This window comes from Erpetoichthys calabaricus, chromosome 5 (genome assembly GCF_900747795.2).
Source record: "Erpetoichthys calabaricus chromosome 5, fErpCal1.3, whole genome shotgun sequence".
Lineage (NCBI taxonomy): Eukaryota > Metazoa > Chordata > Cladistia > Polypteriformes > Polypteridae > Erpetoichthys > Erpetoichthys calabaricus.
Genome location: NC_041398.2, coordinates 104348504 through 104373990, shown reverse-complemented (window position 1 = coordinate 104373990; position 25487 = coordinate 104348504). Strand labels below are relative to the sequence as shown.

Below are 25487 nucleotides of genomic sequence, written 5' to 3'. Positions count from 1 at the left end.
ACAATGAGTGACAGCGTTTGCCTCCAAGGATACACAGAAGTGTACTTTCTGGGATGGCTTTTCTTTTCGTCTGCAGAACAAAGAGCTTAGCTGTCAAGGATTTTTTTTAGGTTTTTGGGATTTTTCTGTGATTCTTATACTTGTTATAAATTTCCTAGAACTTGACAGAAGTAGTCAATGGATGCCATTCAGTTATAGTTATGAGTCAATTGGGAAATTGTGTTATACGCAGAACAGTCTAATACACTCTTTCTCTATTCTCTTTTAAAATGAAAATCCTGCCTTTTTATTCAGTTAGACTGTATTATTCAATGGGAAAGCTGTGGAAGCTTTCACAAAGTATTTATATAAACACTCTAAACTGAATCCTCACAGCTTAGTGGAAGGACAAGCAAGAGTCAAAAATTTGACGAATGTGGTTATGTATTAAACCTATTAAAATTCATTAATATGACGGATTAGTAATTACATTAAACAACTGGAATAGCTTCAAAGGCTACAATGATGGGAAAAAAGGAGAGTTAAATAATACACAAACAACAAAGACTGCAACACCAGCCAGAATCTTACCAAACTGCTTCAAGTGTAAGGTAATTACAAAAGCTTTGGTCAAATGTCTTGTGCAAGGAATTAGGAGGCAAAAAGAGATTTGACCTGACAATACCCAATTAAAAAGTTGAGCTGAACAGAATATAAGTGACGTAACATGAGATGGAAAATTTTACCAGACTAAATAAACTGCTGAGTCAATAAATGAGTGATGGTTGAGAAGAAGATGAAATATGAAAAATTGTAAACAGACTGTGTATGATTAAGCACAAGAGGCAATACAATTCTAAAAAAAAAAGAGATGAGAAAGATGTGGAATCAAAAGGAGTTGTGAATCTGAAAGGGACAGAAGAGTGAGTGAAGAACACATAAACAAAACAACAATGAGAACATTCAGCTTGAGGATCTAAGACAGGGGTGGACAATGTTGGTCCAGGAGGGCCACAGTGGTTGTAGGGTTTTGATCCAACCCAGTTTCGTAACGAGAAGTCAGATTTGTTGATGAAAAAGTTACTTCTCAAGTGACATTTTGATGCTTCATTTTAGTTGACTCTCTTGTTAAGGTTCCCCGCCCTTAATTGGTTATTTCAGTCTTAAACAGCTGCGTTCATTGTTTTCAATGGCTTCTTTTTAGTAATAAGATGCAAATAACAAAGGAGCCAGCAGTTCTCCACTTAACTTCATTCCAGATATACATGTGTGGATTCATCATGCACTATTTGGTTTAATAATACACTTAAGGGAAGACTGCGACAGACTGAAAATGATCTGTTTTAGACTTCAAATCATTTTGATGATATCCTTAGAAAGGACAAAAATCTACAATATAAGAACCTACCATTGCAGACTAACAAGCCATAAAATTAAATACAGTCTGAGATTGACAAGGATTGGTTTCTAATTAAGCAGCCTGAAGCCACTGTGGTCCAACATTGCCCACCCCGATCTAGGAAAAGGACACCACAAGGGTGGGTATGGAAAAGGAAGCAATGGACAACCACTTTAGACCAAAAGGATAAGAAAGTTTAATGGAAGGAAGGGCTAGAAAGGAGGCATGGGGGCAAGCCACCTTCTTGAAGGAGGAGGACTTGAGTCTAATGAGACCCATTGAAGTATCTACAACACGTTTTATTTTTATGTTCCTGGATACTTCCAACATGGGTAGAACCAGTGAATGGGTACAGGTGTTCCCATGGGAAATGGAATTTATAAAAGGTAGGGGAAACTATGCAGTTTTAGTTAAGTGGATTTTGTTCTTGTCGTTATTAAAGTAACCATGCAAAAATTCAATTGACAGGAATTTGTGTCAATGTTAAGGGATATCTTCTAGTAACTTTGAATAAAAACCTTCAACTATCCTTGTTTTTACAATCACTTTTTGCAAAAAAGAGATGCTTTTGATTGTCTATATGGTGAAATGTACTGTGCAGTGATTGATAGGTGGTGTACTCCAATAGAGATATATTGTGTGCAAAATATATAAGCCATGTCAAGACTCTACAGAGAATTGGAAATATTGCATACTTTGGCTTTAACAGGTTTATCAAAAATAAACTGATATTTTAAACACAATTAACTTTTAACTTGAGGTAATCTTAAGCATATCTTCATCCTGCCTGAAATGGGAAAACCACTTTTTTATTTGAGAAAGACAATCCTTCAAAACGGCAGGGTGGTGCCATAGAGCTGAATATGAAGGGAAATTAGAACATGACAGTTCTCTGGTGAAGGAAAAAGCAGCATGATGGTTTTTGGGAAAGCAAAGCAGCTGTCCTGATATGGCTTACCATGCAGTTCTCTCACCAGCTGTCTCAGTTGTATTATGTCACTCAGCCTTTAATTATTATTTAGAAAACACCTTTACCTAAGCTGACTTTCAAAAACCAAAATATACATCCAGCAATTTCAATGGCTGACAAGGAAGTTTCAGTTACCAAGTAAGAAAACACAATCTTAGGTTGAGCACCTCTTGCAAACTAGTCGACACATAAAAAAGCTGGCAACATAAAAGTTACCATTAGTTTAGAATTGATAGAGTTAGAATAAGCCTTAGATATTCATAAGAGATCAGAGAAGTAGAGAGCTTCATCTGTCTAGAAGCAAAAGGAAACCACTGGATAGAGCACCATAGATGAGTTATTTGAGTGTAGAAAGACAGTGAATGTCCATATTCTGAAGTAGTGTTGATTACTTGGAGAACTTGGACAGTAATAGCTGGGAAATCTGCCAATAGGGAGTTGCAATATTTTAATCAAGACAGTGCTAGAACCCAAACTAACAGTTGAATGACAGAGGCTGTAAAGGAGCATAAAGCCTTGTGAATGTTGCTGATAGGTAATCAACAGGGGAGGGTTAGTGAAGCAATGTATTAAATAAATTAGAGAGCAAGACAGAGAGAGAGAGAGAGAGAGAGACATTCAAGGTTATCTCATTGTAGCATCCAGAAGATCTGTTTGGAGAGAAATAGAAGGTGGGTAAATGATATAAAATTTGTAAATTTTTACGATTGCATTTCTTGGGCACCACCTATAGGCGGTATTGAGAGCACTGTTTAAATGCTTAGAGAAAATGTGTAACACTCAATGTTCATGCCTATTTGTATTCTTTTTGTGAAGCCAGAAGATGGATGACACAGCAACTGCTTAGTACTCAGCCACATTTGACAAAAAAATGGTGCCTTACACTGATAAATTGTTTAAGAATCACAACTAAGTGTTGATTTTCCAGACTGAATTGCATATCCTGGCCTCAGAGGCACAGCTGAGGCTTTTGCTTACTGTGACCTTTGCAGTCTTTGGGTTAGTACATTTACACTTCAGAGAAAGCAGCCAGTGCATGCCTCTGAGCCATGGACTTCAAAGCAATCTTCATTTGAACAAATGCTTTTAAGTGAGCCCATGGTAAATCGCCAAACTGAATTTCAGTGCACACTGTTCCTCCCAATTGCCTCTCTTACTCAGCTGACTACTGAAACATTGGCACATTCAAACTTCCATTTTAAAATATGGTAGGTTATTTCTACCATGAAAAGACATTAAAACCAGTAAATAATTATTGAGAGTTTAATTATTAAATGGGAAGACAATGAAATTATAATGCAAACCTAAAATGTAAGTTTCCACATTTGTTGTTGACAAGTTTGGTTTTGATCTCATTCTGTATTTCCACACTTACTCCTGTCTGTTTGCAAAATCCTATGGGTTTTATACAGTAGCCTGACCCATAGGAACACAGACATATACAATAAATTACTTTTTTCATAGGTTTAGACTTTTACTTGTACATCATAAATCCCAAAAGACTTGAAGCAAATAGAAATGACTTCTCTTGTATTTGTTCTGTAGGCAGCTTTGTGCACTGATAAATAACGTATTGTCATTCATTGTTTAAACTCATTTATTGTAGTACATTTATTGTTGTGTTGTTATACTTATATAAATTTGTATCATATAAGCTGTCAAAAAACAAGGCCCTCTCTTCTAGTCTAAATTCCTTAGCTGAAGTTTCAAGGTAAGTTATACTGTGCCACCACCACCTAATCAAAGCATCATGATGTTCCTACATTGATGGATTAAAAGCCAGAAGTCTGCATGACCATCATCATCAAGTCCTTCAAGTGGGAACCCTAAATACAAAGAGGACTGTTTCATTTATGTTAAGTAGAATGCCCAGAGGGGGCTGGGTGATCACATGGTCTGGAACCCCTACATATTTTATTTTTTTCGCTCCAGCCATCTGGAGCTTTTTTTACTCTTTCTCTATGTTAATTAATGTTGTCTTATTTTAATTCTTACCTTGTCTTTTATTTTTCTTTTCTTCATCATGTAAAGCACTTTGACCTACATTATTTGTAAGAAAATGTGCTATATAAATAAATGTTGTTGCTGTTGTTGTTGTTACTATTTACGGTGACGTGTTGCATGTTATTTGTCACATGCAAGTAAGAATTTTACTGTACTCAGTACATGATGATAATAACCCTATAAACCTATGAATAGCATGTTCACTCTACAAACAGAAAAGATAAAGAAGTAGGCTACAAGTTACTTTCTAATTTGTTTTACATATTTGGTTCTGGCTGCTACTGCTTGGTTGTATGTGCTGTCCAGGAGGCAGATGAAATGAAACAGGACATGCATGTAAGATGGTGTAACGTAACTGAAGAAAACATTACTACTAAACCTGATTTTCTGCATCCTCCCGAAAATAATAATGTGTTTCTCTAACTCCCCTGAATTCATCTTTCAAATGAGACACCTTCCATGCATGAATACCTGCACTCCTACCATTAGTACCACTCATGCCTTATTGATCTTCAGCATGACCATACTAACATCATACATTAAAACATTTTTACACTAGATTAAACATTCAGTCAGGTTTTGTTTTATCGTTCAAAGTGGATGAACTCATTTCTTCCAAGCAGTCAGCCATTGCTGAGCATTCTGATGTCCAATTGATAAGAAGTTGAAGTGGATCATCAAAATAACAACTTTGTTATTACTGGTAGTGGACATCCAAAAAAAGTGACACCCATAGCAAATAACACTGAATTCTGAAAGGGTACTGCTACTTTACTATCATACTGACTAATTTGATGATTGGAAATGATAGCTTAAACAGCCAGAACAAATGGAAAAGCAGAAATCAAATTATAAAGATAGTTATGATGAAAATTTAAAAAACAAAAATAAAAAAAAAATTAAATTATCTTCATGTTGCACATATAAATGCTTGTTATCTTACAATAAAATTTAGCAAACCTAGTTTTGAAATATTTGACATCAAGCCTTTAATAATTTACTGTCATTTGTCATGGTGTCTACTCCAGTCATTGTTCATTTCCATTATTAGGATACATTTATGGGAGCGCATGCCACCTAAAAAGATGAAATAATAGGGAAATGAAAGAAGAAAGTTGAAAACGTAAAATAAAGCCAAAATATATTTCTAAATTCCTTACAAATGTAAATTTCACAATACTGCTATTTTCTAAATGCAGAATTAGCAAAGAAAAAATGACCATCAAATTGAATGAGAATAATAAGAGGTAAAATGACTTAATATGAAACTGTTTGGAATAAAAACCTGCAACTGCAGGGTCTCAAAAGACTAGGAATGGAATGCCAACTGCTCTAGAGGTTTATTTTCTACAGGAATGCTGCTGACTGGTGCCTTTTTTCTTCCTCTTCTTTGTTAACTGATCATATTAGAATTATAATATTAATGGGATTTTATATTGTTAAAATGTATGTTAATTTTTGTTTTACTGTTCATTTAACTTCTTTGTATGTGTATGTATGTGAATGCTGTGCAGTTTAATAATCAATTATTAGTGCATCATATCTGTAAATATACTCGGTAAGGAACACTGTACAAAAATAATATAAACTAAACTGAATTGAATAGCCTTGACTGAATAATTGCTTAGCAAATTGAACACTTTAATTAGCATTTAATCTTATTTGTTAGACTTATCGAAATGCATTAAACACCCAAATTTAGTCTTCTCATGATGCGGAACCAGAAAATTAGTCTCTCAGACTGAAAGATAACCAGTGGGCTACTGCAGAGAGTAAAGAACTCTGGAGGTAACAATCATATTGAATTAAAACAGAAATTAGGTAACCAGATGCAAATGGATGACCTAAAATAGCTGAAATCATATGTCAGTAAAACATACAATGTAAGTATAAGGACTGAAGAAAAAATTGAAATTGTCAAAAAAATGATTATGGTTAAACATTACCGATCTTTCTTAACCTCTTATTTCGAACATTTCAAGGAGTACACTAATTTTTGCACTTAAGCCACTGGCTGTAATCCAAAGAATAACTGGATGATTGTCATTAGAGTCTGATCGACAAAAGGTCATCATAAAGAAATTCACTAAAGCAGTTGTCCACAAATAAAACAAAGATATCTGACCCTGACTTAAAAACCTGATTGACTGCTAAAAAGTCATTTTTATTACAAATAGTTTTAAACACAATATTTGGAGATAAAGAACTTGTTGCTTTTGAGAAATTAAACCGCAAAAATAATTAAAACACATTAATGGAATTCTAGTAAGGAAAATTTCTTCCATTGATCTAATACATCCTTTCTACATCCTGAAATAAAACATTTAACTTTGACATCAAATGGGCAACAGCAGGATCATACCCATCACACAGACAAACATGAATACTTCAGTTTAGTCTGCTAAAGACAAGGCTGTAAGCTTTCACCATCCACATTTCAAATTAAGCGGAAAAGAAAAATCAGGCCAGTGCAATATGTCAGCCACATTTCATTTGATTTTGATGTGAAGGTAAAGAGCAGATTCAATGATCTTGATATGATTGATAGGAAACCTGAAGAACTTACGGAAGAAATAAATGATATCAATATAGAAGCTGCAGAAAAGCATGTCCTAGTCTCCAGAAAAGAAAAGGAGGACAAGTGGATGTCTAATGAGGCTCTCAAAACAGCCCAAGGCAAAGAATGCAGGAGATCAGATTTTCCAGTCACCACACTGAGTTTCAAAGAAAAGCACAGACAAAAAAAGTTCCTAAACCAGTATCATGAAGAGTGCATCAAAAGAGAGCATAATTAATTTATCTAAGGTTATATTACAAAAATCCTATAAGTAGGAGAACCAAAGACAAGGATTTGCGGCATTTATTATTACTGCATGCAGTGTATGGGTTGATTAAAATAAAACTGTATTTTAACCTTTTGTCATAGATGCTTAAGCAAATTTTCATGAGACACATAAACTTTTGCTATTTATACAGCAAAGTAAAAATGCACTACAGGTATTTTTTTACAGAAACCTTGAACTCAGAACCTGATTCTCAGGGCCTAGTAGCACAACAACACGATTATTTTTTCCTAATATAGCACTCTTCATATTACTCAGATGACCTGAAGATCTGAATGGACTACCCAATACAAAAACACAAACAATAAACAATACATTATTTATTTGTTCTGACAACAATGAAAAAGGACCAGATATATATCCGGGGAGTCCATCTTACAGTATAGGCTATATGACATATTGATACATTGGCATGGAGGGTAAAAGAGTCTAACTATAGTCTCCATCCACCAACCTCACTCCTGACACACCCATTGCATGTTAAGGACAATGTGTCTGGTGCTCATCTCACTCACGATACACTCCATTGTGTCACCATTATCAAAAGCTGAATTAATACCTGTTAATTTATTAAGTAGAAAAGAAATACCAACAGAATGGAGACAGAGAGATAGTAAGAGTTACAAATGAAAATGTTGGCAAGATTTTTATAAATTTCACTAAATTACATATTACTGTGAGTAGATTATGTAATGCCATGCTTACAGCTGGCATTGTGCAAGTGATGTCATGGAATGAATGTGTTGTGAATGATGTCACTGATTGGGCATGTTGTAAGCAATGTTTGTAGGCAACATCATAGATATTGTGGACTACAGTTAGACTGTATTTGGGTAGGGCTCAACTAATCTAATTTTATAGAGTTTCTGCTGTTCAACATTAGGTCATGATGTAACAGATTATCTTTAAAACTGACTAGCTGAAAGTGAATGGAAGTCTAAATGAGGCAGAATGAACATCCACAATCTTAATGAATCTGTATCCATAAGACAGATTCTTCTTATTCCATCAAATGACCCATTTCTTTTGAAATGGCTGCAGTTCTCTTTGAGTATGCTTTCTGGCCATACATCACTGATCAAACCATTTCTGTCGGTGGCTACAGCATGTCACTTGGTCAGATGAGTGTAAAGAAAAATGTATAGTTATGTTTTGAAATCATATTTGGGGAATGCTAGTGTACAACTAAAAAATAAACTTAAGCATTAAACAATAGAAGCAAAAAAAAAAGTCTCAATACACATAAAGGACTGTACGTCAAGAGATTAAAATACAAGTCTAAGGTCATTATACCGGCATAAAGATATCAAAGCCTAATTAAATGAAACATAACTCGAAATCTTTCATTATGACTTACTCTCATTTTACATAATGGATAATTCTACCTTTCTAAATCTTGCCAGTTATATACACAGTTAATAAAAAAATAATCAAATACACAAGATCAGTGTGTACAATACACTTTCTTTCTTGCAAAAAGCACTCAAAATCTGTTTCATCCCACCAATCACCTTCATGGTACTATAAAGATGTAAGTAAAAATCTATCAGTCCTACCTTTTTCTTGTTTGAAGGACAGATGTAAAAATTAGTGACAACAATTGTTGTACCAGGCATCAAGTTCAGTTTGGCATATGTTGTCCCATAGTCTGTAGATCTAAAAAGAAAAAATTGCATTTGTTAGGTATTTTATGGGAAAATGGGAGAGTTACTTTAGTCTCATTATTAAACAGTATACCTGACTGACACCTTTATACAAAGAATAGAAATTAGAATGAGGAACATTTGTCTGCATATATTTTTGCAAAATGGAGCATAAGCAGGTTAAGTGGCTGCCCTGGCTGACAATTTGATTCAAGGTTGAAAACTCAACAAGCAGTCTTGTTATGTATTACTGTCAGTGCAGTAAAACATGTTGTCAAATCTCAATATAAGGAGATGCAATTAAAGTCACTGAAATCAACATCTGTCATTTTTTTCTACCGCTCCTCCCTGTTAACAACACTTTTCATTAAACACTTTTCATTAAACTCATGTATATATAGTTCATGGATGCATCTGACTCAAACTGTACTGATTTGTATTTGTTTTTATAAACTTTATGGACTTTGCCTTGACTGGGTTCACAGCCGTGGGGACAACTGAATCTTTCTGTGGTTTACAGGATGAGTATTATCAACGTTTCATTGCACCATGGTGATCTAGGAGTCAGGGATGGTCTGTCTTCTTGATTATAATGGATATACTGGATTGCTCTCGATTACTTCTGAGTTTACACCCACTTGGCTTACAGCACTGGGGCAGTTACACCTGTAATACTCAGCATTATATATATGTGGTATCCGAATTCTGGTATCTTCATGTGAATCTTGTAATATCTCCTACAATGCTTCTTCTGCTGCTGCTATTGCTGCTCATCTGCAACACCCCACCTGTCTCACCTTCTCTGCTGTGCTGATTCTCTGCTATTATCAGATAAGTATTGCTCTATACTATGCTAAAATACCTCCATGACAAACTCCTTCATATTAAACAGTTTGTCCAGAGCAAATGGGCAACCTGGGATGTCCTACATTGCGGGTTAAGTTGCCGCCACTACTGGGCGGCAAATGAAAAGTTCAACACCAGCATTTGTTCAGGAATATGTCGCCCTATTCATGGCTTTGGAAATAGGAGTGTGAGTGTGCCAAATTTGCAGTTTATTAAAATAAACTCTGATCATTGATATGTTCAAATGAATCCTTGTCAGCTAATATTTCATTGTTTAACTCAAGATCTCTTAATGGCAAAACACTGGCGCTAGCAGAATTCATTACAGACACCAACCTTGACAAGCAACTCTTAACAGAAACCTGACAAAAACCAAATGATTTTAAATCTCTAATGGAGGCAACACCATCCGAATACATTTACCTTGCAGAGCCTCACAGCTCAAAACAAGGTGGTGGAGTCGCAGTAATTGTTAGAGTGGAACTAAATATCAAAAGAATCCCAATTGACTGCCCATTGTCTTTAAAGTATCTAGCTATTAAGCTAATAACAAAATCAGGTCCTGTCTTGCTCATTGTTCTCTATCTTCCCCCAGGTCTTTTTTATCTTATCTGACTGAATTATTAACCCACTTAAATTCCCTCTTGCAGAGAGTCATTCTTCTTGGCAATATAAATATTGACATTACTACATGTAAGCTGAGAAATGAATTCCTGTCCTTACTGGACTGTTTTGACTTGGTGCAACATGTTGATTTTTCTACTCATTCTGGTGGTCATATATTGAACCTGATCTACACATCTGGATTATCTGTCGGCAACACTTACAGCGTGATTTGGGACTCTCTGATCATAAAGCATTACTTTTTGCTGTCTTATTACCTCTCCCTCCTCTTACCTGTAAATGTCGATTTTTTCCAGAAACCTTAAAAATATCAGTCCTTCTATCCTTCCTAGTTCCATATCTAATCTTTTTCTGTCTTCACCTATTTCATCAATCTTGTTGACCACTATAATACAGCCCTTCTTTCAGCACTAGATAAAATAGCTCGTTTAAAGCATACAGAGGCTTCCTTAAAGTGCTCAGCTTCATGGTAATTCAAAATTACAGTCTATGAACGCAGCTGACTGACACCTTGAGAGAATGTCACGTAACACTGGCTTCATGGTGCACATCCAGGGTTTCTCTGACCCTCAAAGGGCTTAAAGGGATGCACTAACTGCAGCCAAGAACACACATTATGACATCCATCCATCCATCCATCTATCCATCCATCCATCCTCTTCTGCTTATCCGAGGTCAGGTCGCGGGGGCAGCAGCTTGAGCAGAGTCTTCCCCGGGGCCTCCTCCCGGTTGGATGTGCCTGGAACACCTCACCAGGGAGGCGTCCAGGAGGCATCCTGATCAGATGCCCGAGCCACCTCATCTGACTCCTCTCGATGTGGAGGAGCAGTGGCTCTACTCTGAGCCCCTCCCGGATGACTGAGCTTCTCACCCTATCTTTAAGGGAGAGCCCAGACACCCTGCGGAGGAAACTCATTTCAGCCGCTTGTATTCGCGATCTCGTTCTTTCGGTCACTACCCATAGCTCATGACCATAGGTGAGGGTAGGAACATAGATCGACTGGTAAATTGAGAGCTTTGCCTTACGGCTCAGCTCCTTTTTCACCACGACAGACCGATGCAGAGCCCGCATCACTGCGGACGCCGCACCAATCCGCCTGTCGATCTCACATTTCATTCTTCCCTCACTCGTGAACAAGACCCTGAGATACTTGAACTCCTCCACTTGAGGCAGGATCTCGCTCCCAACCCTGAGAGGGCACTCCACCCTTTTCCGGCTGAGGAAAAAAATATTTTTATTATTTTATTATTTTTATTACACATTATGACAGAATAAAGGAAAAGAGCCATGATAACCCAAATGTTTTCTTCTCTGTAGTTAATAAACTACTCAACCTGCATCTGGCCCAATTACCTCCTCCACTGAAGTCTGTGAAAAATTTCTTCACTTTTTCCATAATAAAATTAAAGATGCACATAATTCAACTAACATAAATTCATCATCCATTTATATCTTTCTGTGTCTACCCACTCCATCCAGCTATTTTTCTTTTTTTAACATTTTATTGATTTTATTAAAAGCAAATAACATTCCATACAAGCAAGTCAAATTTTACAGAACTAAGTTCAAGTTAAATCAACCTTCACCCATGAGAAAGACAGCTAGGCCAACAGAGTAAAACTTTAATAGTAGGAATAATAAATAAATACATAAATAAGTAAATAAGTAAGTCAATCAATCAATCAATCAATTAATATTAATTAATTAATTTATTTATTAATTGATTAATTAATTAATTAAAATAAAATAAAAAGGGACGAGAACCTGCTTCCTCAATTTAAATGCTTATTCTAAAAAGTTATTGATTAGATCCTGCCAGGTTTTAAAAAGTTTTGCACAGATCCTCTAAGTGAGAATTTTATTTTTTTTACAATTTCAAAAAGTATATAACATCACTTACCCACTGACTTAAAATAGGTGGGCTAGGATTCTTCCACTTGAGGAAGATAAACCTACATGCTAGTAGTGTATTAAAGGCAATTACAGTTTGTTTGTCCTTCTCCACTTTAAGCCCATCTGGGAGTACACCAAGCACAGCTGTTAGTGGATTAGGAGAGATTGTGACTCCAAGGCTATCTGAGAGGCTTTTAAAAATTTTGATCCAAAATGATGTTAATTTGGTGCACACCCAAAACATATGGCCCAGTGAGGCTGGAACTTGATTGCAGCGTTCGCAGGTTGGATCTTGCCCTGGAAACATTTTGGACATGTTTAAATTAGACAGATGTGCTTGATAGATGATTTTAAGTTGAATAATTGTATGCTTTGCGGGTATGGAGCTTGAGTGAATTCTGTGCATACTTTCCACTCCTTTTCTGAGATTCTGAGTGAGAGATCCTTTTCCCACTGTACTCTGGGATCTTTGAAAGGGAGGTACTGTAAAACAGTTTTATATATTACAGAGATGTTGTCTGAGTCCTCAAGACTGATCAATATTTTTTCCGGAATAGAAGTAGGTGGGAGGTGAAGAAAATTGGGCAAGTTTTGTTTAGCAAAGTTTCTAATTTGGAAGTAGTAAAAGAAATGTGTTGCTGGAAAGTTATATTTGGAGTGTAATTGTTCGTAGGATGTGAAGACGTCGTCTATGTAAAGATCTCTAAGTGATTTAATCCAGAATGTTTTCCAAACATTACAAACTGCATACATTTGAGAGGGTGGAAAAAGGTGGTTATCATGCAGAGATGCCATAGATAAAAGCTTCTCTATCCTGAAAATGTTTTACAGGTCACATCTGCATTTGTTAATGACCTAGTTTGTAAGATTAGTCCCACTACCTTTGTACTAGACCACATCCCCACCACACTTCTTAAATCCTGCCTTCATGCCATTATCCCAACTGCTACAACAATAATAAATGCATCCCTTGACACTGGCTTTGTGGCAGACACTTTTAAAATCACTTCTGTGTCTCCAGTGTTTAAATAAAGTCTGGTCTTGATACTGAAAATCTTAACAATTTTCGGCCTATTTCTCACTTACTGTACCTTTTCTGTCAAAGTTCTGAGCGTGTTGTAGCCTCCCAACTCACCAATTACTTAACTTCTAATAATTTGATGGGACCCTTTCAGTCTGGCTTCAGGGCACAGCACCGCTGTGAAACTGCTCTGATTTGGTTAACCAATAATTTGCAGGCTCCTGACAAACCAAGACATTTATTCTGTAAGATCTTAATGCACCATATGACACTGTCAGACATGACATTCTACTATCCAGAACTGAGAACATGTTGGGTATCTCTGGCACTGTCCTCCAGTGGTTTATGTCCAATCTAATTGATAGGCAAGAGTTTGTTAGTGTTGGCAAAAGCAAGTCCAGTTCAGTGCCAGTCACAGAAGGGGGTTCCTCAGGGCTCTGTCCTTAGCCCTTTGCTATTCTGTGTCTATATGCTTCCCCTTGACCATATCATTCATAGCTATGGACTGGGTTATTATTTTATGAAGAAGATTATCAACTCTAGTTCAATATTAAAAGTGAAACTTTACCTAGGCTTTCTCAGCTCACAACTTGCCTCACTGAAATTAAAACGTGGATGTGGCAGAACTCTTTAAAATTAAATTGCAACAAAACTGAGCTCCTGTAAACTGGCACTAAAGTGCAATTTAAGAAAACAAGCTCCTTCTCAGTCATTCTTGACGGTGATCTCATTAGACCTTCTTCTAATGCAAGGGATCTTTGTGTCATTTTTGATTCCTCCCTTTCTTATTCTACCCACATAAACGACATTAAGTAACTTTCCTATTTTCACCTTGGTAACATATCCCATGTTCACTCATTTCTGTCATTTTCTAATGCTGAGAAATTTCTCCTTGCTTTTATCAAATCTTGCATCGATTATTGTAACTCCCTACTGGCAGGTGCCGCTTCTAATCTTATATCACTGCTCCGGTTGATTCAAAACTCAGCTGCAAGAGACCTAACATGAACCATCAACAGTGAGCACATCACACCCATCCTGCTTCACCTTCACTGACTCCCTGTGTCTTACAGGATTGAGTATAAAATTCTATTATTAACTCACAAAGCTTTAAATGGTCTTGCACGGGACTACATCAGTGACCTTCTCCATTGCTATGTTCCTGTTCACCAACTAAGGTTCCTAGATTCTGGCAATTTTGCTGTGGCCAACACTAACCTGCACTCTGTTAGTGACAGGGCCTTCGGCTGTATAACTCCCAGACTTTGGAATGACCTCCCTAAATTAATTAGATCAGCTGACTCCATTTATTCTTTTAAAAAACAACTTAAAACTCATCTGTTCAGGAAGGCTTTTAACATAACCTGACATTCTGCCTCCTCTTTCAGGCTTCCTCTCTCTCAGAGAATAATTTGTGCATGTTACATCACAAATGAGGTTATTTGCTAGGCTTTTCTTTAAGTACTGAATTTAGTGTATTACCCTGGATTATTGTCTTTTATTCTATTTAATGCTTTTGTATATCATGAATCTATCTAATTTAGTATTTTCTTTTTAGGAAACATTTGTATCCAATGTTACATTATTACATTATTATTATTATTATTATAGGAATGGACAAGCTCTAGACAAGAGTTTAGTTCATCTGTACACTTACTATCCAGATACATACATAACTTTGGGATGTGGGGAAAATTTTCACACAAATCTCAGCTGAGTGTATATAGTAAATACCACAGATTTGCCTAAAGCTTTGAATGCCACTCAATTGAAAAAACAAGAATGAAAAAATTGTTTATGAATACATCAAAATATTGTTCGTGTGTATGAAACAGTCTATTCAATTTCAACTATTGTATGAAAAATTTTCAAGTTTGAGATAATTAAAACTGTGTTCTTGCAGAATTACATTTGAACATCTGCAATAACGATTTTGTTTGATTCACCCTGGTGAATTATAATATCTTAAATGGCTACAAATTATAAAAAATATTACTCTGCTCATTATGAAATAATATGCACTATTAAATAAATGAAAAGGTGATGAAAAATAGGAACATTTTTGGAGTGATGAATACGGTTTTATTTTACCTTTTTATTTTCATGACTGCTTTCCAATTTTTCTTTAGTATAACATGTAGACTTTCAAAAGAACTTAGTAAGCCGCAAAACAGGGAAAAGTGCCAGAACTGGATCATAGAGGAGCCTAAGATAATATTCTACCTCAGATGATACAGAACATACAGAAGATAAGGACTGCTTATAAGTTATGTGGTGCAATTATTATGAGTGTGTGATGTTCTGTTTTTATCACCTGGATTAAGATATCTATTCCTCTGCAGAATTTATTGACAGACGGCAGGGAGGCTTTCAAACCTCAAAATACATTCAACACATTTTCAGAGAATGTCTTGGGCTTGCTTTTGTTTTTTGGCTATTTTAAGAGTCTACTGTGATAAAAGTGTCAGCATTTCAGAATTATAAAGAACAATTTGCTTAAGATCAGCCTGGTGTTTTAATGGTTTCATAGCCTCAGGAGTCTGGGTTTAAATTCTGGATTGGTTGTTGTCTGTAGGCAGCTTTCACACTATCTCTCTGTGTGGATTTTTTGAGAGGCATCTTCTTTAGTCCCACAATTACTGCATGTATAACAGGTTAATGAGTGGAAACAATTTGACTCAGAATGGTGTGTGCCAGGTGGTGCCTTACAGTGGACTAGACTGGTTGGCTTTTGCATTGTGCCCAGTGCTTCCAGAATAGACACCTCTTTGTCCCTAAACTGGATTAAGCACCGTCACTAATGGGTGGATGGATAGGTTTGAAAATGGATGAGCATACTTTACTTAAAATATTTTACATGTTTAATGTAAACTCAAAAAATATAACATTATGGGATGTTCATCATTTTATGTTTTTTTTTTTCCATTATAGCATATTTTTAGATACAAAGCAGGAACTAAATGTGGATGGAATCCCCAGAGCAAATTCCTGCTTAGAGATACAGTTCTTCACGTAAGACACACCACCAGTTGCACAATTTAACCTAACATGTTCATGTGTGGGATGTGGAATAACCCCGAAAACGTCAACAAAACCCACATTAAGCATTTTCAAACTAAACATGGACACTGCTTGTTGTGAGGCCGGATAAGAACTGTTCCACCATGTTGCCTCTGGATAAGGTTAAATTGATTAGTATGGAATAAAAAAACACAGCCTGCCTTTCTAATCAATATGCAAACTCCTTTGTAAAATGAGTTTTTCTTTGTATTTACAGAGAAAGGTGTAATGTGCAATGCCCTTTGCAAAAAGCCTTTGTTTGTTTTGTCATTTTTTAAAGGCTGTGCAAAAAAGACATTTAATGTCTCATCTACTCCTAATAACTAGCTCGCAACACGCCTGGCTGAAAGTGCTAATTATTCTGTGGGAAAACTTTCTATGGAGGAAAAGTATTTTAATTAAGTGATTATCATCTGAATATAGTTTCTTGTTCTCATTTAATTTTTCAGCAACTGCAGTCTTTATATACTTATTGTTGCACAGCTCATTTAATACACATCTAAGTGTATAATGGTGTGACATATAGTAATGATATGATTAAAACAAAGAAGTAGTTTAACTTTGAATAATTCCATAATAGTAATAAATTTGTCATTTTGGCACAGAAATACTGAGAGTAGTAAAATCCATTTAAATTTTCTTCTGGATTTGTTTCTTAGCCGGAGTTTACTTTGCATTACTAAAATCTACTTTGGCTTTGTGGAATACAGATCTTGTTAAGAAGAAAAGCTCTACTAAAGACAGTTAACGTAGTTTTCAATGTTAATGAATAAATTACATATTAGATTACAGATCAGATTATCTCATTTAAAAAATCAGCAAGCATATTTTGAGGAAGAAAGCAGTGCAATCAGCAGTTTAGGTGGTACTGATTGCATACACCAAATTTGTAATCTGTAGGTAATTGGCAAGTATGCGTTTATACAGATCACAAGGAAGAGGTTTATTTGCTTTACCGAATAAGTAAAATCACTGCAGATATTAAAGCTTTTTGATAGTCTCCAAAATGTGAAAATCTCTATTGTTCTCAATCTTAAAAAAATTAAAAATAGTATTTCTACATTTTGGTTGTATTTTCTGCCATTTGACTTTAGTAGGGGCTCCAGAAGCATTTCAATATGTTTCCTAAAGGTGTCCATGAAAGCATCATGTATTCAGCTCTTCCTGAGAGGCACAAGTCAGTATGCAATTAAGCAATAATTACAAGTTATCCATGAAATGGGAATGAGGACTTAGTGGTTGAAGGTTTGCTTGGAACCGTCATAAGAGCATATAGTCTTTATTGGTACTCTTTTCTCAGTCTGAGCAGAAGAACAGTTCCAACATGAAACTCTATAATGTGCACCTGGTGACATGGGCAGGTAATGTGTACAAGTAATGTCGCATAAATCAATCCATATCTGCTCAATGTTGGTGACAATAGCCTATCAAGGCAGTATTGAACATAAAGCAGCAGCATAGTTTTTAGCCATCCTCACAGATGGCGCAGTGGTAGTGCTGCTGCTTTGCAGTAAGCAGATTGTGGGTTTTCTTCCCGGGTCCTCCCTGTGTGGAGAGCACTTTGAGCAGTGAGAAAAATGCTATATAAATGTAAAGAATTATTATTATAAGTTCCCTGCTGCAAAAAATGTCCAAACATAAATTAAGGACAAACGTCTTCTACAAAGTGCATATGAGAGGACACTGTTTCAAGTATTAAGATAATTCAATCATCCTTACAAAACTTATTGGAAAATGTGCTAATGTACACAATAACTAGCACACAGTTAAATACTGAGCATTAATTGCAAAACTGCAAGTATAATGCTTTTCACTTCTTCATCCACCACCTTTTTTTTAGGCATATTTATATTCAGTTTATAGGCAACAGACATATTCAAATGTCTACTGTTAGAACCTAACTTATGAGAATGCAGTCTTCATTCATCCAGTTTTATTTGTTGCTATAGTGTGTAGTTATCATATCTTCTAGACAACGTTATATCTATTTTTCTCTTCTTGGTCTCCCAGAATGCCTCGGTGTCACCAGGTGATTTGGATAAGTAATCCCAACTGAACCGTTTTACAGTCTGATACCAATGTTCAAACATCTTACAAAATGAACCATGCAGCATGCTATTCTAAAATGAAAAGTTTTTTTTGTTTATGGAATAGACCATTCAATTAATTTTCGCTTCACATTTACAAACTATTCCCAAATCAAGATTTGAAAGTTCTCAAATTACTGTTATCTACTGCACAACTTTATAATTAATCTATATATTTATGGTTCTTTGTGTCAAGTAAAACATCCTAGTTACGGTGTGAAATTTACCCTTAACCAGTTTCCACCTCTGCCCACATATTCTTGGGGATTAACTTATTTTAAAAAGTGGAAGGGTTCATTCCTAGATCCCTTGATAATCTTGAGCACATCTATTGTGTCTCCTTCTAAACTATGTTTGCTTGAAATGAAAAGATTCAAATGCTTTAATCGTTTTTCACAAATGATAACTCACAGTCGCTGAATAAATATAATAGCTTGTCTCTCAATTTTCTCTAGGGCTTTATTGTCCGTCTTGTAATATGGAGACCATAACTACTTAAAATATTCAAGATGACGCCTACTAGTTGTATTGGATTGTTTAAGAATGAATTCCTTTATCATGTGCTCAACACAGGGTTCTATTAGGCTTCACGATTGCTTCTGCACACCTGGATGTGAACAGTAAACCTTATCTGCTACATGCTGTATCTATCCAGGTTTGAATTTTGTCTAAGCTGATCTACAATAGACTTTCTGGCTTCATTATATATATGCCACCCTACTTAGTTTAATGTCACCTGCCATGTAACAGGCTTGTCAGTTAGATTTTTACTAAGATCATTTCTATAAATGAAAAAGTGCAGCACCCCCAGAATTGATCCCTAAGGGACTCAACTTTTAACATCACCTAAATCAGAAAATGTTCCTTAGACAATAAATCATTTCTTTCTGTGTTTAAGCTAATTTTACCACCATAAGTATACTAGACTTTGTCTTATAGTGTGATCACTGGCCTCTCATATGGTACCTTATCAAATAATTTCTTGAAATAAAGAGAAAAGCCAAGCAAAATGACACCTTTTATTGGCTAACTAGAAAGATTACAATATGCAAGCTTTCGAGGCAACTCAGGCCCCTTCTTCAGGCAAGATGTAATCACATCTTGCCTGAAGAAGGGGCCTGAGTTGCCTCGAAAGCTTGCATATTGTAATCTTTCTAGTTAGCCAATAAAAGGTGTCATTTTGCTTGGCTTTTCTCTACATTCATAATGGCTAACACGGTACAACACCCTAGTACTACTTGAAATAAAGATAAATGCTATCTTATGTGCCATTCTAATCCAGTGCCTGTGCTAGTTCCTCTTAGGGTCTTACGATTTTAGCTAAACTCAATCTCCACCAAGTAAATAACATGTTAATAGTTCACTGATACTTAATATTCTGCATGTTGCTGTGTTTAATGAAAAAAATTATATTTGTCAATTTTGGTGTGTCTTTTGATAAGATGTGCTCTGTTCAGCATGTTATTGACAGCAGAAAATCTATCCATCCATTTTCTATGTCTACTTAGTCAAATCTAGAATCAAAGACTGTCTAAGTCCATGTATGGCACACTGGATGCAAAGTAGGACCATTACCCTTAGCTGGGATTTAAACCCATTGCAAGGCGCATTCATGCATACATCCACACTTGTGTCAGTTTGTAAATGTTGTGAAAGAAATAATCATTTACACAGGTGTCATGTCAGAGGGGTGTAGAGGTGACAAGAGAAGTCACATATTTGTATGCTTCTTCAGTAGTTTTGAAGTAACTGACATTAGTACTTTATAATATAGCCAACAAATTTTTCAGCAGAAGTGTGTCAAGAGACACTGCTGGGGCTCCTTTTAATTTTCTTGCTTTATAGTTATTCTGGGTTGTGTTCAGACCAAAGTGTGTGTGTATATTTATTTATTTAAAGAGCTTCTGTAAAAAGCCAAATCTATCTATCTATCTATCTATCTATCTATCTATCTATCTATCTATCTATCTATCTATCTATCTATCTATCTATCTATCTATCTATCTATCTATCTATCTATCTATCTATCTATCTATCTATCTATCTATCTATCTATCTATCTATCTATCTATCTATCTATCTATCTATCTATCTATCTATCTATCTATCTATCTATCTATCTGTGGATGAAGATCTGTGACTCCTGGACAACTCAACCTTCCTCTCGATCAGCACCATGCTTTCTGGTTTTAACAGCTCCTGATATTGAAACCAACAGTGATATTTCAAGTGATATTTTCTTAGAATAAAAAACAGGGTAATAATTCAGAACAAGACTTTAAAAGGTTGCTACAGTGCATGCTTTAGTCACTTATTGCTATGTAACACAAACAAAGCTATAGTGAGAAATGTATTATGCAGTGGTAAGTGGCTAACACATGCCCTTTAGGCAGCCCCAATTCTTGTCGGTTGTCAGTGGTGCTTTGTAGGTCTTATTAAGACCAAAGAAAATATTTGTTAAGGTCTTTTTACACAGTAGAGGCAACTAGCTAACAGATGCATGTGTGTGGGAGAACTGTCAACAATATGTGTATTCCAAAAAAATAGTATATCTTACAACATTGTTTTAAGGTCCATTTTCTCTACATAGTAGTTCTTCAATATAGGATAAAACCCAACTATTAAGGGTCATTTTATTCATGTATGCAATTGTTAGATTCTAATAATCACTGTATTTGCAGCTGTTTCACATTTTTTGCTGTCTGACATCATTATTGTAAGGAAAGTAATGAGGCAAGTATAAGCACCAAAATGAAAAAAGTAGCTATAATGTATCATTTTACATTCCAAAAATTGGGATAACCCCTCATGCTAAATGCCACTTTACTCTGAAAAAATTAATATACTTTTCACTCCTTAACGTATTGAGCATGTCTCAAGGCTTGCAGGCCATGCATTCATTTGTGACATCTAGTTATAAAAATGTAACTTTAAGAGTCAGATGTCACATTTTTATTGTATACTTTGACAGATCTATGTTCCATTAAAACTAAACTATTTCATTAACAATTATAATTGTCCACCCTATGTGCTTTACTCAATACCTTTTCAAAGTTTCATTCTGTTAATTCTAAGAATGGCCAGAAAAGTGCTCTGCCTGTCTTTGAAATGAACAGACTGAATGAACAATGAATGCAAGACAGGATTATGTTATAGTGCAACGGCATTAACACAATTAATAGCTTGTGAAGCAAATGTGTAGAATTACCATGGGAAGTGGGAGATATTTAGATCTGTCACATAAGTCTATTAATGATGACAGTGTGCTAAGGTGAAGCGAGAAGCTAATGTGTACAGAATTTCTCCTGCTATTAATTAACGCATAAAGCACCTGGCAAGGGGCCAAAAGAGTCAACTGTGAAGAAACAATAAAATGTGCAAACCATCCGGGTGTTTCGCTGCAACAAAATAGCAATGCATAGTAATAAAAAAGAAAAACAAATGTGAACAAATATGAACCATCCTAGCAAAAAAGTTGCATTAGGAAATGGTTTTAAGACTTCAGAAGGATTTAAAAAACTCTTGTCCTCATGCAATTACAATGACAAAATGACAGTAGTTCTATTAAGGCAAAAATTCAATTTACTTGCTGCTAGAAACTTTTTTTTATTGTTATTTAATTTTTGCAAGAATAAAGTCTAGGCATTAATCATGACTTGACAGTATCTCATAAACAATATATTTTTTCTAATGTAATGTATAAACCTAAATTGTAGAATTAAATAAAATATTCAAAAACCAGCAAGAAGCTATCGATCCATAGTATAAGGCCATTTTTTAAAATCTGTTTTACTTATCTACTGACAACAATTTTATCTTACTATTCAAACTGCCAGCACAAACAGCTCAATAAGAAAAGCATGAAAAATAACACCAAAATATAGTAGGGATGCAGGCTTGTGAAAGGTTTATTTTTAATACCAAGTGGAGTACAGCCGACTGACATATTCTAAACGGTTAAAGCTTTTATTTGAGTAGTCTAAATAACAAGCAAGGATCAGTACCTAGGCAAGCAATCATCGATTTGCCTAAGTTCAGAACATTGAACAGAATTTGTAAATTGAAATGAAAAAGCAAGACTCATGAATGTTGAAGACTTAGTTAGTGAGCCATAGTTCAATCGTCTTTGACACTGAGTCCTCCTGAGTCTGTTATAAAGCTTCTCCCACTTCTCTCTATCCTGTACCATATCCTCCTGGTTCTTCCCCTTGCTCCTTTCTCTCTTGCTTCCTTTATCATCATATCCTTGCACCTCTTTCTTGGTCCTCCTTCTTCTTGTTGTCCTTCAGTAGTCCAGGCCCCATACATGTCCCACCCACCTTATCACCTTGATGCACCCATTTCACTCAACTCCATTTGACCAGTTTTTTTTCTCAAATCCTTGTTACAAAATTGTTCTTGGCCATCTAATTCCCATATCCTATGTAAAGTATTTTTGGTCAAACATGTCCATTCTTCTCTTAATTGCTTAGGTAAATGTCTAGCTTTCAGCTCCATAAAAAGCTACCGGCACAAATAATGCATTGTAGACTGTTAATTTTGTCTACTGTTTGATGTCTCTGTGCCTCTTTCTAACTTAACAAATTCTGCTCCTACTAAACCTATTCTCTTTGTCATGTTCATCTCACAGCCACCTTTCACCTCAATTTCATTTCCAAAATATGTGAATCTCTCTATAGTACTCGTCCAACTCTTGACCTGTATATTCCAATCTGTTCATTTCTTCTTGTTCACCAATCTTCATTCATTTTGTTTTGGCTATGCTTATATTTAATCCCAGCTTCTGTGATTCTGATCCAAATACTCTCAATAGTTCTACTAATGCTTTTATACTCACTGCCAAAAGTGCTGTGTCTTCCCTCTAAGACTCCTTTCCCTAAATTACTGAAATTCATGCGAAGCAAGTAGTTTTTAAATCCTGAAACTGGAACACAGGCAATACTGTAGTGGCATCTTAAATACGATTCATAAGTGTGACATTGCACACCACCAACAGCCACATAATTGGTAGTAGGTGTCACTACCAACAGCAGAAATACCTTAAAGGAAACTGAATAGATAAATGGCACTGGAATGTTGTTAGAAAAGAATTAACAACAATCATTCAAATCAGATGAAAAAAAGTCAATCTGAATTCTATTTTGGAATACCAAACTGAGAATTATGACAATTGAATAGTTTACCTTATTTGTTTCCATACCATGTTTTCATTTATACTCCGAGTTCCTGAAACACTGTAGGCCTTATTAATTTCAATAAATGCTAATATAGGCCACTGTACAATTATGTGTGCTGGTTAACATAGTTAGTGTGTACTGTGATGCAATCCAGCAAAGAAGAAGGACATCTTTTGCAATTACTGATTGAATATAGAGACTGCAATAGAATCATTTGCGTCTTTACTTTTATGATACCCTTTTTATGAACATAAGAAGACTGACAAACAGGAAGAGACTATGAAGTCCATTGGGTCTGTTTAAGTGCTTATGTTTTATTGATTCAACACAGAACTTCCATTTCATCACAAATTATTTATCTTTCATTCAAGTTTGGGTCATAAGATAATCAGAGCCATTCCCAGAAACACTGATAGCAAGACAGGAACCAGCACTAGATGAGGTGACAGTTCATCATAAAGGTGCACACCCAAAGCAAGTTGCAGCTGCAAATCAGACCGATCTGCTTGCCATAGCATATAAGAGGAAAATTAAAGAATCTGTGCAAATGCAATCTAATTTACGCAGAAACCTGATACATTTACTGTAACTCTGGTGAACTTGCAGATGTTTATATGTAACTTTAATGAGTTTGGCAAAATAAAAAATAATTTTGTTCAATATGATTCTCCTTAGATAAGGAAGAAATCCAGCAGGCATTCTTTGAACCCTGCTAGTTGCTCTTTTTTAAGTAGCTGCCAGGAACACATTGTAACCCCATGCTTACAGTTACTGAGCCCTAGTTTCTACATAAGGAACAAATTATTTTAACAGTGCAGCTTTTACACTCGCCATTCATTTTATATAGCATACCATCACAGGTTACAGATCAGGTCACTTTCAAACAATAAAACAGGTAGGCCATCTTGGGATTTTTATACCATTGTGTTGAAAATAGAAGGCTATCTTCTAAGAAATGTAAAGGTAATGTGGTGACTTAGCAGAAATCCTAGCTTTGACCTTTTACTGGTTATTTACAGGGAAATTCATATATTTTTATGGTTGGGTATTAGCCAAGTCATTAAAAAGAAGCATATTCCTGAGGGAAAATTTACTCTTATAAAAAAGCACCATTTTTTTTTTTACTAGATTAGACACACAATATTAATGAATCAGTACATCACCCACATAGCAGCAGTTGGCTGTGACATTAGTGTGTGTAACTGTTAAAAACAAACAAGCATCCCCTGAGTCCTGAGTAATTGCTGGCACTTTATTTTGATATATATGCTTTATTGTGAAATTTTTCCCATAAACTTTGAGTAAAGCAAAAAATGCAAGCCTAAGTATTATGAGAATAAGTTATATGTTTCACAGTACTACCCAGATTGTGGACTATTACACGGTGTGTTAATAAGCAAGTAAAATCACAATGCCGATTTCAATTAAAAAACCCTTAAGTACGATAAAAAATAAAAGGGAATTACAACTGAGAAGAGGCTCGGTATTGTGGCTTAATGTTTACCAATACTGCTTTACACCACCCTTTGAATCCTATGCTGAGTTACTGTCTGTGTGGAACACCACTGAAGTCCTGGGCTGGAATGCTAAGTTTGGTCACTAGCAGTGTGGGGTTTATACATTTTCCTTTTGTCTCCATAATTTTTTCTCTGGGTACTTCAGTTTTCCTCTTAAAATCCAAGCACATGCATGTTAGGCTAACTGGCCATTCTAAATTGGTCTAGTGTGTTTGAATGTTTATGTGGGAGCTCAAGCAGTCGCTTGAGGGTTTGTTCCTGCCTTACATTCTGGTTCTGTAGGGATAGGCTCTGGCAGAAAAAGGGGCTTTGACTTAACCATTACCATTCATGCAACCTGTCATAATTATAAAAGACATTGTATCATTTTTGTTCTTCCCGATTAGAAAAGACAGAATTTTGTCAGTAAAAGACTGGGAGACA

General features: G+C 35.6%; 1 protein-coding gene across 1 annotated transcript in view; it reads right to left on the bottom strand.

The window, feature by feature from the left end:
- sorcs2 (sortilin-related VPS10 domain containing receptor 2) overlaps nt 1-25487 on the bottom strand; it is a 1166544-nt gene that overhangs the window by 509676 nt on the left and 631381 nt on the right. Inside the window, exon 3 of the mRNA XM_028801884.2 lies at nt 8752-8851. Coding sequence (XP_028657717.1) covers nt 8752-8851 — 100 coding nt within the window. The remainder of the gene's footprint in view (nt 1-8751; nt 8852-25487) is intronic.